Genomic DNA, 15,717 nt, shown 5'->3' on the forward strand with positions numbered 1-15,717 from the left:
AGGATTTGGAAATCTTGTTTGTAGTCTGAAAGCAGTAGAGAGCCTTGGGATGGTGTATCTTGGCCTGAGAGCAACTTTTGATCTAAATTAGTGGTGGAGGAAGTTTTAATGTGTGTTTCATGTTCAGGTTCAATAAAACCTTTAATCTTCCTTGTCCTCCCTTCTTGGTGTTGACGTCAGGAATGAGGTGATTTAATGCAGGGGGCTGCCCTTGCCACCTTATATTTAGATTTTGAAATGTTTTGAATTAAGGAAAACCTGTTCCTTAGCTTTTTTTCCTTCCTAGAAATTACTCTGTTGTACTCCTTTCAGAAACCATCTCTTACCTCCTCACTGCCTTGGTTTTGCTCACTCACTGCACCTGCATTTCCATCTTAGGTACAGGAAGAAGGAATGGAATCAGAAGGAAGAAAGTTCATTTCAGAGACAAAATAGTTCCCCTCCTCTGTTATAGCTGTTCCCCTGACAACACAAACTTTCTGCTTTCAGTGAGTATTACCTTGGACATACTTAGAATGGAATTGTGTTGCTTTTACTTTTTGTCTTTTTTTTTTTGGCTTTAGGCCTGGGCTTGGACTAGAATATATGTTTACTTTGTTCATTTCTGTTTTTCTACTTACATGAGTGTCCTAAACGTGATGAATCCTTCCACTTCCACTTGCTCGCTTTTAAAATAATTTTAATTGGTAAAAAAACAAGTTTATTTTCCATAATCCTATTAGAGTGACTTAGATGGTTTTGTAGCATTACACTTACCCTTGGGTTACATAAAGGTTTGCCTCCCGCCCCTTCCCAAATTACTCTTTAAAGACAAAGATCATAACTCAGGTTAATACAGTTTCTGTCAAGGTCAATTATCAGATGTCTTCCACATGGTTATAATTTTCAGAGAATTTTGGAACATTTTGCCCTAAATCTGCTAGGGTGATACTGTTTTCGTAAAAACTAAAATTCTACATGTAAACAGAGTTCTGGGAAATTTTTTTATTACTGCTGGGTCCCCTCTGATGGTATGCAAACACTTGTAAAAAAGTTTTTCAGAATGCTTCATATCTTATTGGAGCCTCACAGTCTCTCTGTGAGGAAGGCAGGGGACAAATATTTTCATTTTACAAATGAAAGAACTGAGGCCCAGAAAGATCTGGCATCCTGCCATAGCTCACACAGTTAAGGGAGGGGATCTAAAAAGGAAACAAAACATTTGATTTCTTATATTCATGTTTTTCCTTACGCTAAGTTCACACGAAGGTGTGTAGTATTGTGTGCTTTTCTAGATCTGTAAATTTAAAAAGCAGTTGTATAGGGAGATCTGGTTTTCGCAGGGAAAACTTTTACACAGCAGATGTTTCAGATGTGTGTGTGTGTGTGACCGGGTTTCAGAAATACAGAGATGATTATTTGAAATAATGTCCAGAATATTTTGTGGGTCTTTCATCTGACTATTTCTTGGAATAGTTCCTTAAGTAGGCCAGAATATAGTTTACGTGCCATTTCACTACTCAAATAATTATTAAATTGAATTTCATTTCACTTCTGTGTCACAAAGGAAACTGCAGTCTGTTCCCTTCTGTATAAAATTGGTTTGAATAGACATCTGGACACTAATAATAACAGAAGAAAATGCAGAGACCGCCCCCCCCTTTTTTTTTTTTTGCCTTTTTCCTACCTCCCAAGTCTGTTTTTTGTTGTTGTTGTTAAAAGGTCATGCCCCTGAATAGCTGTTTTGAAACTTGTCTTCCAAAGGTGAACCTATTTTTTTTCCTACCTCCTAGCCTTTCTAGATATTTTTATCTAGAAAAGTACTATTGGTTATTGGAAATCTAACTATTTTGTCTCGGTAGTTCTAATGTACTCAATATATATCAAGATTTCTGTAATAGTAGTGTATTTAGCAAATTTAGTTTCTTTTTGTTATATGGCTTCAAACTTAACAGAGGACTTTTATAGAATAGAACTGTGCACAGCTGTCAGCCCAATATTCCTTATACTTCCTGGCATCTCACAATGAAAAGATCAATGGATGACTTATTAGAAGTATGAGTCTCCAAAGAGGAAAAACATCAAGGTCATTAGAATAATAACCCCATATTAATAGTAATAGCAGACGCTTTAATAAATAGTAGTTCTGTGCCAAAGATCAGCTAGATGTTTTTCATGTCTTACTCAAAGAATGCTCACAGATAAACCCTCTGTGGTAGCAGGAGCCTAGATCCACAGAGACGGACAGCCTGCCTGAGTCTGCATAGCCTGTACCTGCTAAATCAGATTTGGGATTTGAGCCTAGATGACTACTCCAAAGTCTGGACTCTGTCCTCTGAGGATGGGAGCTGCCCTGGGAAGGCATCAGCTTGTTGTTTTCAGTGGACTTTGGAGCCTTGGAAGGGACCCCCAGTGAGGGAAAAAGGCCCTCCTGCCCAGCCAGCCATGTCTGTCAGGATGCCGTCACACCCTCCCCTCAGCACTGGTCTCCACATTCTTGTTTATAAATATAAGCAGTTTATCACACATCATTTCCATTAACTTCTGAAATTGTAAATTGCCTTCCCGACAAATTATGCTCTTAAAGTACTCCATCATTTGAAAAAAGGAGGCAAGTTCTTGTCACATGCAGTTTAGGAACTAGGCACGTCGTTTGGAAGGAAAGCCTTGAGCAACCTACAGGTAAGCAGCCCCTGAGGCCAAGCCTGGGACTGACCAACTGCTATGATTTGGCAGAGAACAGCTACCGGCATAAACCAAACCACGAAGTTAGTGTAGGGGGTGTTTGACCTGATTTTTAGAATGAAGTTAGTGAAGGGGATATTTGACCTGATTTTTAGAATGAATGGTCCACATTAGCTATCCATTTTGCTATGAATTAAACCACTCCTTGGTTTGGGCCGAGTAGAATTGACATTGTTGATATGAGTAGATACTTGTATGTCGGCACCTTCAGCTTCTGACACACTCAACAGTCAGCCCCTCGCGGTGGAACAGAGTAAAGATCAGGCTGTGCCATAAATACTCGTTTTATTAGAAAGGCTAACTTAAATGAAGTTGCTGGGAGATCTGCAAATAAGATTGTTGGTTTGTGTACCATATGCAGGACACTGGGTTAACTGTTGTGGGAAAAAGCCCAGAAATGCAGCCTAGTTTCTGTGACTAAAGGTACTGGGGAGTTCATTGCTGGCTGGAATTCAGGTGGCTTTGTACGCCACTCACCTTCCCCTCAGGCTGCAAAGGTGCCTTTGTTTTGGACCCTCTTGAGGGTCAGGATCCCTTGAGCACTGTGTGTCAGATAAAGGGCATGGTGACTTTCAACACTGAGAACAATTTCATTGGACACTTGCTAGGTTAGGAGGCCTTAAGAGGTAAAACAGTGACTCCTGTTATTTCCTCCAGCTCTTTGTGGAAGTATGGGTATTGTCTCCATCTGGTAGAAATCCAGTTTTAACTAGCTTGTTCTCATTGTTCGTTCTAAAGTAGACGGAGTATAGGAAAATGACATCACTATTATAGGCCCTTAAAATGGCCTTGAGTTTAGCCAACTGAAGGCTCCAGAAGGGTCTTTGTGGTATATGTGTTTATAAAGGTTTTTACCTGATTCCAGTTACTTCAGATGAACCCACTTGACAGTAGCCATTCAGTTACTCCTGTGACCATTGCTGGTGGTTTTTATGAAGTTGGGGGAAGGCTGAGAACAAAAGCATAGTTTTCTAAGAGAGGTAGAATATGTATGCCATGGGGGGTATTTTCAGTCGGTCACAGCAGGTTAGTCTATTGCATTGAAATTAATCTGAGGAATCTTACACTGTGCCCTCAGAAACAGAGCCGTTGGAGAATCAAGTATGTCTTTTGTCATTGTGGGACAGTCCTGGGAGCCGGGTCTGGGACACTTAGTTGTGGTGAGATGCCCACTTTGTTGGAGTTGGGTTAGGAGTGTCTCAAGAGGGAAACCTGATGGAATTGATAGGTAGTGGTTGCTATGTAAATAAAAGTACTCATTACCAGCACCTTCACAGTCTGTACTGTTTAGTTAATATTTGCTTTACGCTGACAGATAAGTAAAATGTTGGCCCGTTTAAAAAACAAACCTTAAATAATTCAGTAGGGTGAGAGAGATGGAGTAAGTAGGCTGTGGATGAAATAAGTTTGGCCCTTTGTTGAAAATTATTACAGCTGAGTATTGAGTTCATTATACTCTTTTACTTTATGTTTGAAGTTTTCTATAGATTTAAGTTTTATGGAATAAATGTTAAAGAAATGCCTTCTAATATACTTTTGATGCAGAAAGTCTCTAACTCTGCCTTTAGTCACTAATTGAGAATATTGATTGAATTGTTTGTTCAGTGGCCTCCAGAGAAAACTTGGTCCTGAGGATCCACAAGGTTTGGGTTGGCTCTGTTGATTACAAATCACAGTTGCGGATGGTGTGGGGGGATTGCTAAATGTAATCTCTCGGTATGCCCCCAGACGGAGCGGTGGTTGTGCATTATGGGTAAGCCAGGGGTCTCCAGCTACAGGGCTCGGACCACTACCTCCTGTCAGATCAGCAGTGGCATTAGATTAAAAATAAAGTGCACAATAAATGTGCTTGAATTGTCCTGAAACCAGTCCCTGGGCCAGAAAGATTGGGGGCCACTGGTGTAGGCAGAATCTTCCTAAGCTTGACCTCACCTGCCTTGGCATGGTTTGAAAACCCTCGGCTCTGTTACAGGGTGTTTCACCCATCAGAGAGCGGATCGCACCTTTGGGGGAACACCTGAGTTACCACTATCTCATGACATTTCTCTCTTCTTCAAGCGGCCTATGGTGTAAGGAGAATGAAGAAGGATTTCTTTTTTTAACTTACTGTTATTTCATCCCTTCTGTTTGCTTCTTTGAACGCTGGGACTCTAGAGGCAGAGCCTCGGGGCCCTATTGGTGCTGTTAAAGATCTAGCTCTCAAGAGAAGGTCCCTCTGCTTGGATGAACACATGCCCTGAACCCTCTGCCTACAGTTACACCAAGGAGGACAGTCAAGTAAGAGCTCAGAGGACAGTGACGTTCCTTGTGGACTCAGGCGACTGTGGCAGGGGTACTGGTCATTGTCAGGGTGGTGGCAGAGCTTTGGGCTTAGGTTTTGATTTTTTTCCCCTGCTTCTCCTTTTTTTTTTTAAAATTATTTTGGCTGCACTGGGTCTTCGTTGCATCTCTAGGGGGTTCTCTGGTTGTGGTGTGGGAGGGCTTCTCTTGTTGCAGAGCACGGGCTCTGAAGCCTGCAGGCTCAGTAGTTGCAGTGCACAAGCTTAGTTGCTCTGTGGCACGTGGGAATTTTAGTTCCCCAACTACGGGTCGAACCTGTATCCCCTGAATTGGAAGGTGGATTCTTAACCACTGGTCCACCAGGGAAGTGCGCTTCCCTCGGCTCCATTTTTGTTGGCAAAATTTTGCAAGCTATTCTTCTAGTTTTTAGTATTCCCTTGATTTTTTTTTTTTTTCAATCACGCCCCTAGCAAAGGGACTGAATCCAGTGGATATTATTGGCAGCTTCGTCGTTGTTTGTGGCTTGGTGGGAAGACCCAAGCCTTGTAGTCTGGCAGATAGATTGTGGTCCAAATCCTGAGTGGCAGAGTTTCTTATTAAACCTAAGTGTCCTCCTTTGTAAAATGATGGCAATATCATCCTTGCTGGGTGGTTCTGAGGATTAAGTGAAATCCTGTTTAAAGAGCATCTGTTTTGTGCTCTAAGCCTTGAGTGTGCAGCAAAGTTCTAGCCTTCCCAGAGTCTCCACCTCTGGGGGGAGCAGTCAGAGGAGAGCCCAGATGATAAGAGCAGCTAACTTTATGCCAGAAAGTGCATGGAAGCACTTCCCATAGATTAAGCTCAAGTCTCCTAACAGCCCCATGAAGCAAGCACTATTGTTATTCCCAGTTTGCAGAAACTGAGGCATAGAGAGGTTAATCCTGGAGGAATCACATTTGAACCCAGGCCATTTGAGTCTGGAGGCAGCATTTTTAACCAGGACCTCCTGCTCCTTTTCTTAACAGTCTGAAGAAGACAGTGATATCCACACTCAGAAACAGTCTATTCATTGGCGGTTTTAATGTATCACATGCATGAGGCTTTCTTAAAAAGAAGCCTGTTGCAAGCTAGACATTGAAATGTTCAAACTGTTACTCCTCTGCTAGAGACAACTTTCTTTCGAAGAATTGTCCTAAACACAAAATGTGTATTTTGTTAGGGATCGGGATATATCAGAAACAAAAGCACCATTTGTGAAATTTTTGTATCTCATTCAATCTAAAGTGAGAAGTTGTGTTTGTAGAAATAATGGCATTGGAAATGGGTAAGTACATATCTAATTTTATTTAAAAGATTGTACACATTACAACCAAAATACTATACAATACAGTAGAGTAGTGCCTAAAAAGGCAATTGTGTGCTGCGTGTTCAAATTACAGAGAAAATTTTAGATGAAAATTATGTATATATATATTGAGTAGGAGGCTAAAACTAAGTGAAAAGTGAAAGTGAAGTCACCAAGTTGTGTCCGACTCTTTGCGACCCCATGGACTGTAGCCTACCAGGCTCCTCAGTCCATGGCATTTTCCAGGCAAGAGTACTGGAGTGGGGTGCCATTGCCTTCTCCAGGGGATCTTCCCAACCCAGGGATCGAACCCGTCTCCCGCATTCCAGGCAGATGCTTTACTGTCTGAGCCATCAGGGAAGCCCTTAAGAAAAAAACCAACATGTAGTGATATGTGAAAAAACACAAAGTACATTTTTCTCAAGTTAGCAGGATTTTATAAACTTTGGTATTATCAACATCGAAATAACTAGGATCTATTTTCATGAGTCTCAATTATTGACATAGATATCAGAAAGGATCTCGGTCATGTTACAGCTATATATCTTTACCTTGGGCTTCTTAAGAAAACGAATTTAATGGAAAAAGATTCCTTCCTCCCCTTTATCAGCTGGAACTCTGGTTTCCTGGCCCATCTGATGCCACATTTTGTCAGACTGATAGCTTTGCATCTCTGCCTTGCTGTGACAGGGCAGAAATGGCTACCTCACAAAAGGACTGAAGCTTGGATCATTTGTGTGAATAAAGGTTTCTGCTTGGTTGTAGTTTTTTTTGAATGGGGTCTTGAAAGTATAGAAGTGTAGAAATTGGAGTACGTTCAGAGGTGAACTAAAGAAAATGAGTAAGACCACAGGATCGCTGTGAGGACAGAAAGGTGCGCGGGTGCCTTGTGTTAGCGCACTCTCGCCAGAGCAGCGGCTGCTCTTCATCCTCACAGAGGTCTGGAGCTAAAGTCACGTAGCTAAGTTGAGGTTGGTGATGAGGAAAATGCAGAAAGGATGTGGTTAACAAGGAAAACATGCAAGTTCCTCTGGGACTCTTTAGAAACAGAGTGGTTCAATTTGGAGCCTGTAAAAATGTAGAGAAAGCATCCTGATGAAGAGCCTGTCAGGTCAGGTGCAGTCTTTCAGTCAGTCTCGAAAAGACCCCATTCGCCTGCAGACTGGCTGCCACTCTACCCTTCTTTCTGCCCGAGGAGGCCTGGGCAAGAGGGAGCTGTTTTTGGCCTGCCTCCATTCATGATGGTCATAACCTTTATGGAAAGTGAAAAATAGCTTCCCCTCAGGTAACGGTTGGGTGTCCCTGGTGTGGAATGCAGGCTTTTCCAGCCCACTGTTCTGACACCCTTTGTGAGCAATGTGACCTGTGTGAGAAAGAACTCGATGACTCCTACCCCTTCCATGTAGACCCTTTCTCTTTGATTTTTGTGTTCTTCTAACTAACCATTGAATTAATGCTTGGATGTTCTCTTTTGGATTAGGGTTCTGCAGCATTCCAGACCTCAAGCACTGAATCAGGATGGGAAAAAGACGTTGTGTTCCTCCACTTGAGCCCAAGCTGGCAGCAGGTTGTTGTGGGGTCAAGAAGCCTAAGTTATCTGGAAGTGGAACGCACAGTCACGGGAACCAGTCCACAACTGTCCCCGGCTCTAGTTCAGGACCTCTTCAAAACCACCAGCATGTGGATGGCAGCAGTGGTCGGGAGAATGTGTCGGACTTAACTCTGGGACCTGGAAACTCTCCCATCACACGAATGAACCCCGCATCGGGAGCGCTGAGCCCTCTCCCCCGGCCCAATGGAACTGCCAACACCACCAAGAATCTGGTGGTGACCGCAGAGATGTGCTGCTACTGCTTCGACGTCCTCTACTGTCACCTCTACGGCTTCCCGCAGCCACGACTTCCCAGATTCACCAATGACCCCTAGTGAGTAAAGCAGTCGTGCGCTGGGGACAGTGAGAAAGGCATGGCACCCGCTTTCTGGGGTCATTTTCTTGCAAGAGTCGTCTACTTATAAAAAGCTTTAACATGGTTTAGGCAAGGGTTAATGGGAAAAGAATGATGAAAAATATCCAAACAATATCCAGAATATCGAAAGTGGCTACTAGGCCACATTTGAAGGAGTTGTTGGCTTGTCGTTAGTTACATTCTGGGAATCAGGAGGGTTTTGATTTTGACTGTCTTTTGGTTCCATATGACAGTGAGTAGGTCATTCAGACCTTCATGTGGAGAAGTCACACCACCACACCATTGTGGACCCAGGCATTGCTGAAATCCGAGTCAACTACCAGTGTCTGAGGGCCAGGCTGGTGATGAGGAGCTCATTCAAGAGTCCCATCACTTAACTGTCAGTCCCGTGGGGCTGCCAGCACCCCACCAAGAATGTCAGAATTTGTTTTGATGCTTTTAGTTCAAGACTGTCCCAAGTTCCCGTGAGGTGTTAGTGACTTAAATAAGGAATATGTGTATGTCAAGGGTGAAGTCAGATGAAGAAAAGCATGCTAAGGCTTTCTTTCTCAGAATTGGAGGCAGCTTCGAGGTGCATTTAAAGAGCAGTGCTGCTTTTTTTATTTTTTTAGGAGGCGCTTTTAGAGGATTCACTGACTGAGAACTGTTAGTGACATACTGAGGATTGGGTTGGGAATAGACAGGCATGGAGAAATAGTCCCTGCTCTCAGCAGACTTGAGTTGACAGATCACACACAAAAGCTAAGCAGGGTGTGCCTCACGCTGTCTGGGCAGATAGAGGGGAAGTTAGTCTGTGATTGTGTCAGAGGAGAGGAAATGAGACAATGTGCTCGCTTTTTAGGGAAGTATTCCCACGTGACGTCTGTGGACAGAGAAACGCTAACTAAGTAGATGGAGAGTCGGAGCCTTGATCTGAGTGTAGTCAGGTGTGTCCCTTGCAGGAGCAGGACACAGACTGTGGAGAGTAGGTGGTGACCACAGCTTTGTATGCTGTGGGGACAGTGGAACTGGAAGGGTTTTTGAGTAGGTTTTGGAACATTAACTTTGGCTGGTGCTGTTCAGGTGTTTTACTGAAAGGAAAAGATGGGTAGGTGGGAGATCTTGCCTTGTAATAATGATCTAAGGTAACTTTAAAGATGTAAGTTGCTTTTTAGCAGTGTTAACTCAAGAATCTTAAGAGGTAAAGGCATAGGAACATGGAAGAATTTTGGGAAGAGAAGGCAGTCCCGTAACCTGTGTCTGAATATCTATTACTGTCTATCTGATGTAGCCTAATGCCGCATGACTTTGGCCTAGAAAGTGGTAACTTCTGCTGAAAATAAGCTATTAAATAAAAAAAAAGAATTATTTATTTTTGACTGCATTGGATCTTAGTTGCAGCCCATGGGATTCTCTCTAGTTGTGACGCTCAGGGTTTAATTATCCCTCAGCACGTGGGATCTTAGTCCCAGTTAGGGATCAAACTCATTTTTACTGCATTGGAACACAGATTCTTAGCCACTGGAACACTAGGAAAATCCCAGAATAAGCCTTCTTTTTAAAATACTTATTTATTTGGCTGCGTTGGGTCTTAGTTGAGGCGCATGGGATCATCATTGCATCATCCAGGTATTTTGTGCGGTGAACAGACTCTGGTTGTGGTGCTCTGGCTCAGTAGTTGTGACAGGCAGGCTTGTTGCATGTAGGGTTGAACCCATAACCCCTGCGCTGCCTGGTGTATTGATAACCACCAGGGAAGTCCGCAGAATAAACTTTCTCGGGGAGCCTTTTTTCTTCTGGAATCTGTAAACAGAAGAGACGGAAATAATGATGGGTGCAGTGTGGGGTTGAGGGGAGAAGATGTGCAGGCTAGTATGTCTTCAGGAAGGATGGGACTGGGAGACATAGACACAGAGAAAGAGGGTAAACAGGAGGAGGAAGATGTGGAGAACTAGAAGAAAGGGTCCTGAGAGAGGAGGAAGGAAGCAGTGCGTCCATGCGGAGTGGAGCGGAGCTGAGAGCAGGGGCTGCAGGAGCCTCTCTCTCTGCCTCATGGCCACTTCCTCTCCATCTCCACCTCGGGGCCGCACGGCGCCCGGAGGCCGCAGCCTTCCAGACAGCCCACATCAGAGAACAGTCGTGTTGGGGAAGAACAGGCGGACAGGGATAAAACCAAGGTTTTCTTCTCTGATTGCTGCGTGCTTGCTCTTTCAGTCCACTCTTTGTGACGTGGAAGACAGGGCGGGACAAGCGGCTTCGTGGCTGCATTGGGACCTTCTCAGCCATGAATCTTCATTCAGGACTCAGGGAATACACGCTAACCAGGTAATGACACCACACGTGAGATGGGTAGATTATTTGCAAAATTTGAAAATAACTGCCTGTTTCTTCCGAGTGGTAAAGCTTGAGTGTTTCTTTTTGATAGTCAGGAGCTGTGGGGGCTTTAATCTGGTGAGTCACTTAGCAGTTCAAGTATAGACAGACAGTAGCATCGGGTTGTTTTTATCATGTTCGTGTTGATGGGTAGTGAATGTTTTCTGCAGAGCTCAAGAGCCGTAAACTTTCAGGCTCATGATGTTGGCTCCCGATTCCGGAGCAGCCTCACTTATGTTTTCTGTCCCCTCCAGTGCACTTAAGGACAGCCGATTTCCCCCCCTGACCCGAGAGGAGCTGCCTAAACTTTTCTGCTCTGTCTCCCTCCTTACTAACTTTGAGGATGCCAGTGATTACCTGGACTGGGAGGTGAGAACAGCCGCATTTGGAACTCTGCATCTCTCGTTGCATTTGGGTTCGGGTTAGTACATGGTAATGAATCTCCTTCATTGAGCAAGGGTATAAGCATGTGAGAGCTGAGGTCAGAGGCAGTTGTAGGCAACCTGGGTGACAGAAAAGATACTTCGATATTAGGAGCAGAAAGAAACCCCTTTCTTACCAGTCTGCTCTCTCCTGTGTCCTTTCCCCATGTCTAGTAAATAATGGGATAAAGGAGAACATTCCTGATTCTTCTTGGTAAGCCCTTGAATAAATGTTGGAGCCACATGTGAAAAGTCAGGAGCCCTGATCAAATCCTGTAGCCTGTTCTTGAATATTAAAGGTGGAATATTCACGATTATTGGATGCATTATTGAGAGAATTGATTATGCAGCCTCCATAGTCTCAGAGAGGTGGCTGCACATAGACTCTCCCTTTCCCTGAAGCAGCAGTTTCTTTGGCTTCTATGCCTGAGAGAGAGTCAGTCGTGAAAAGCATGAGGCTCCCCTTTTCTCAGCCCTGGGTCAAGCTGGTCAGAGGACAGTGTCAATTTACATGAGGATAATTGAAGTTCCGTTAGAGTAAGTAAATGGCATTTATTGGTTGTGTGTTTTTGTAGGTTGGGGTCCATGGGATTCGAATTGAATTCATCAATGAAAAAGGCGTCAAACGTACAGCCACTTACTTACCTGAGGTTGCAAAGGAACAAGGTGAGTTAGACGAATGGAGTGATACCCTTCGCAGTTTTCAGGTAGAGGGCAGGAGAGTGGACTGTGCTGCCTTTCAGTCCAGTGCAACTGCGTATGAGTGGCGTGCTTTCTCCCCATATCCATCAGATTCTTACAGAATAAGAAACTCCCCAAAAGAGCTGGGAAAGAAAAGGGGTAAATACTTCTCAGGTCTCTGTTTCACTTACTTTCAATGAGTAGTAGTGTTTCTTGGGCCCAGAACTGCAGTGGTAGTTGTAGGAAAAAAGAACTCAGTAGCTCCTACAGTGGCACACTAAAGGTAGGAAGTGGGTTGGGCAGGTTTTCTCTTTAAAAGAACATTTAGGAGAATACCTTATAATGGTGCTTATGCATTCTGCAGCGTACAACCCAATTTTCTTTCTTTCTTGGAACTAGTCCTTTTTAAAAAAATAATATCTAGTAGTTAGGTATGATCGGAGAAGGCAGTGGCAACCCACTCCAGTACTCTTGCCTGGAAAATCCCATGGACTAAGGAGCCTGGTGGGCTGCAGTCCATGGGGTCGCTAAGAGTCGGGCACGACTGAGCAACTTCACTTTCACTTTTGACTTTCATGCACTGGAGAAGGAAATGGCAGCCCACTCCAGTGTTCTTGCCTGGAGAATCCCAGGGACTGCGGAGCCTGGTGGGCTGCCGTCTATGAGGTAGAACAGGGTCGGACACGACTAAAGTGACTTAGCAGTTAGGTATGAAACTGAAATAGAGAAAAATACTGAGTTCAGTATATCAGTGAACTGATTATGTGGAGAGGGATTGCCTTGTTGGTTCCCGTCATGGAAAGCAGTGGGGATATGGCTTAAAAAGGAGGAAGCCTTTTAGCCACCTCTTTGAGGTCATAAATCTGGCCTTTCTGTCCAAGGAGATGGACCAGGAATATTTCCTAGTAGTGATGTGTGATGATAATTTAGGTAAATAATCAAACACTTTTGCTATTTGAAAACTGATTGGGAAAATTAAAATCAAGGCACTTGCTGCAGTGATTTATGGAATTCTGTTTGGTTTTCAATTTGATATATTTGGTTGTATATGGTGAAAATCTTTCTAGAAGAACACAGCAGTAGATGTGCAAACAACTTTCTCATCCTTCCTAAGGGAATAGCTTCGGTCCTGCTGTCAAGTCTCTGTAGTAGAAAGCGACTCCTAGAAATCATCAGAATGCAGCAAGGCCACATGAAGGTCTGCAGGCTGCAGAATATGCGCTCTCCCCTCTCCAGAGCAGCCCTGGTTACAGTTCCAGGCCAGCCAAGTAGGGGCCGTATTTGCTCCCAGATGGTTGTCCTGCGATCATACCTGACAGGGTAGACTCAGAAGGGGAAGGCCACTGACGGTGTGTGCTGGGCATCCTCGCACGTCTCAGGCTCTCCTTGGACTGCCAGGGCGTGGGGGCCGCGCCCAGCCCACCCTGCCCCCAGCGGGCCCGGCTGCTGCCCTCCTGTCGCTGTGTTAGGGCACTGCCTGCCTGGTTTGGTGTCACTGCACACTGACCTCTGTGTGCCTGTCTTCTCCTCAGACTGGGATCAGATCCAGACGATAGATTCCTTGCTCAGGAAAGGTGGCTTTAAGGCTCCAATTACCAGTGAATTCAGAAAAACCATCAAACTCACCAGGTAAGCCACTGTCTCATTTTCCTTGTCATTTTAACTTAGTTTGGGTTAGATGGAAGATACTTTTGATAGACAGGGGAACAGAAAAATGTTCCTTGCTAATGTCTCCAAACCAAAGAAGTGTATGTGAGGTTGAAGCTCTGAGGAAGCAGTGGCAGCGAAGCAGAGACTCCCCAGCATCCTGGGCGTGTCCGCAGCTCCGCTGATGGCATAGTTGGGGCAGAGTAGCTGCTAAACAATTGTGGGTGTCTTTGCCAGACCCACTTGTTGGGAGGCTGAGTGGGAAGGCTGAACGCAGGAGAATAACAGAAGTCCTGGGTCAGCTGCAGTCACCACATGCAGTCAGGTGGCGTGGTGATGGACTAGTAACAAGGAATCGCCTCTGCCTGTTAGGAGCAAATACATCTATGGGGGGGGCTGTTGTAAAATCTGCATGAACTGGACCCTAAATCCCAGCTCCACCACTTCCAGCTGTGTGACTTGGGCCTCTCTGAGCAGAAAAAAAAAAAAGCCTGCCTTGGGGTTGTTCTAGAGTGTGGTAAGGTAATGTATGCAGAAATTCTAGTCTGGGGCCAGGCAGCATTGTAGGTGGTCAGTAGATGTCAGTTCTCTTCCCATCCCTATTGAAAGTGGAAATCCTGAGAGGTGTAGCTTCTGTGGGTTTGTGTGGGCCTCTGTTGGCCTCTTCATCTGTAAAATGCTGAATAATCATGTAGTAACCTCACAGGTCTATTTGGAAGATAACCCCATGTTTTTGAAATGCTTTGGATTCCAAAAAAGAAAAATCTTCAAATACAAAGCATTATTATTATCATTATTATTATAATTTATTTGAACAGCCATTTCCCTGTCAAAATTCAGGAATAATCACCTTGCAGTGGAGGAGTGATTACAGAGGGAAAGAGATGGCTCTGGGTAAGGATTGTCACACCCAGCTCCTGTGGTCTGTAGTAGGCTCCATAGGTTTGTAACACCCCATGCTTTGCATCCTGACTCATGGCTCTTTTTAGAGCAAGGCCAAAGTGCTATGAATTCTGTTCTGATGACCCTGTGGTATATGATACGGCACATTCATCTGGGAAGTAAGACCCAGGACCTTTTAACCTGCTTCATCAGAATTTGACCCAGAATTAGGTATCTGTGCCCCTTTTAGTTATAAATAACTTGTTTGTTGCTTTTCTGCAAGTTGAAGTTGCATTTCTGTCAAATTTATCACATTTTAACCTGAAATAGATAACGCATTTTACACTGGGCATTGGTGCAGCCATCTTCCCGTCTGCCACCCATATAATTTGACCTTGAAATTCTTCATCCAGACCCTAGTAGCAGATTGCTTAAGAGCAGCCTAATGATAAGCATATGAAGTGTTTAAAGGTGGGATGTGCAGAAAACACATTCTCAGGGGTGGACTGTGACTGTGCTTTTTCATCTTGTTCATTTGTAATAACAACACTGTTTTCTTGTGCTGTCTTTCATTTTCTGTAAGTAAGATTGCTCTTGGTCTTCCATTTTATTCTTTGAAAATGTGGAATAAGCTTTTGGTTTACTCTGCTGCGTGATTTTAAAATGAAGTATTTGGGGTTCCTAACACCCTTTCCTGTTTCCTTACACAGGTACCGAAGTGAGAAGGTGACAATCAGTTATGCAGAATATATAGCTTCTCGACAGCATTGTTTCCAGAATGGCACTCTTCATGCCCCGCCCCTCTACAATCATTACTCCTGACACACGGCTGCATGACCAGTCCCACCCCCCCGTGGCCACCAATGGCTATGACATCATTGGAGCAGATGCCTCCTCTTCCTGGTCCAGTTACTTCTATTACTGCACCATTTTATGATGCTAGCTTCCGTTGCCAAGTCTGCCTCCAACTGACTGAGGTGGGAGGGGGGGGCTTATATTGAATGAAACAGAACTTGAGGGCCCAAGCCTTATCTCAGCCTTTCCTCAATACGGGGTTCCGTTGGATTGGGGCTCCTCCATGCCTAGTGAGAATTCCGTGTGGGCTCAGAAGACTTTGGCGTGCAGGTGCCGCTGCTGATTTGCTGCCTGTGTGTCGGACACACAGTGGAAGCTGGAACTGATGGTCCATGAAGGCTTACCCCACACACACCTGCAGCCTCCCCAGATCAAGTAGGTGTATTCCCCTGGCAGTCTGGGCAACGGAGACCAACAAGAAACATTTTTAGGTTGTTTTAAATTCCTTTTTTTAAACTTGCAGTTTATTGCGTACCGAGAGTTGATCACAACCTCCATGCTTCATAAGCGGACGCCATGTTAGGGTCGAACGTGGGCACCATGAGTCCTCTGTGGCTCCTGGACAGAGACCCACCTCAAGATC

At 44.4% G+C, this 15,717-nt stretch overlaps 1 protein-coding gene across 1 annotated transcript; it reads left to right on the forward strand.

Moving 5' to 3' along the window:
* The first annotated feature begins 378 nt into the window (after positions 1-378).
* On the forward strand, positions 379-15,231 carry AMMECR1L (AMMECR1 like). The gene is made up of 7 exons (XM_068968737.1): positions 379-488; positions 7,809-8,253; positions 10,489-10,599; positions 10,902-11,016; positions 11,645-11,735; positions 13,283-13,379; positions 14,990-15,231. The coding sequence occupies exons 2-7, from the start codon at positions 7,847-7,849 to the stop codon at positions 15,099-15,101; spliced, it is 933 nt and encodes a 310-aa protein (XP_068824838.1). The 5' UTR covers positions 379-488; positions 7,809-7,846; the 3' UTR covers positions 15,102-15,231.
* The last annotated feature ends 486 nt before the right edge of the window (positions 15,232-15,717 follow it).

The sequence above is a fragment of the Capricornis sumatraensis genome, chromosome 3 (genome assembly GCF_032405125.1).
Source record: "Capricornis sumatraensis isolate serow.1 chromosome 3, serow.2, whole genome shotgun sequence".
NCBI classification, from domain to species: domain Eukaryota; kingdom Metazoa; phylum Chordata; class Mammalia; order Artiodactyla; family Bovidae; genus Capricornis; species Capricornis sumatraensis.

What these genes read in the sequence shown, in the direction of transcription:
- AMMECR1L (XM_068968737.1), top strand. Translation starts at nt 7,847, where the DNA reads ATGGGAAAAAGACGTTGTGTTCCTCCACTTGAGCCCAAGCTGGCAGCA. An exon ending in AGGGAATACACGCTAACCAG is followed by an intron (nt 10,600 to 10,901) that starts GTAATGACACCA and finishes TGTCCCCTCCAG; the next exon opens with TGCACTTAAGGACAGCCGAT. An exon ending in TGAGGTTGCAAAGGAACAAG is followed by an intron (nt 11,736 to 13,282) that starts GTGAGTTAGACG and finishes TCTTCTCCTCAG; the next exon opens with ACTGGGATCAGATCCAGACG.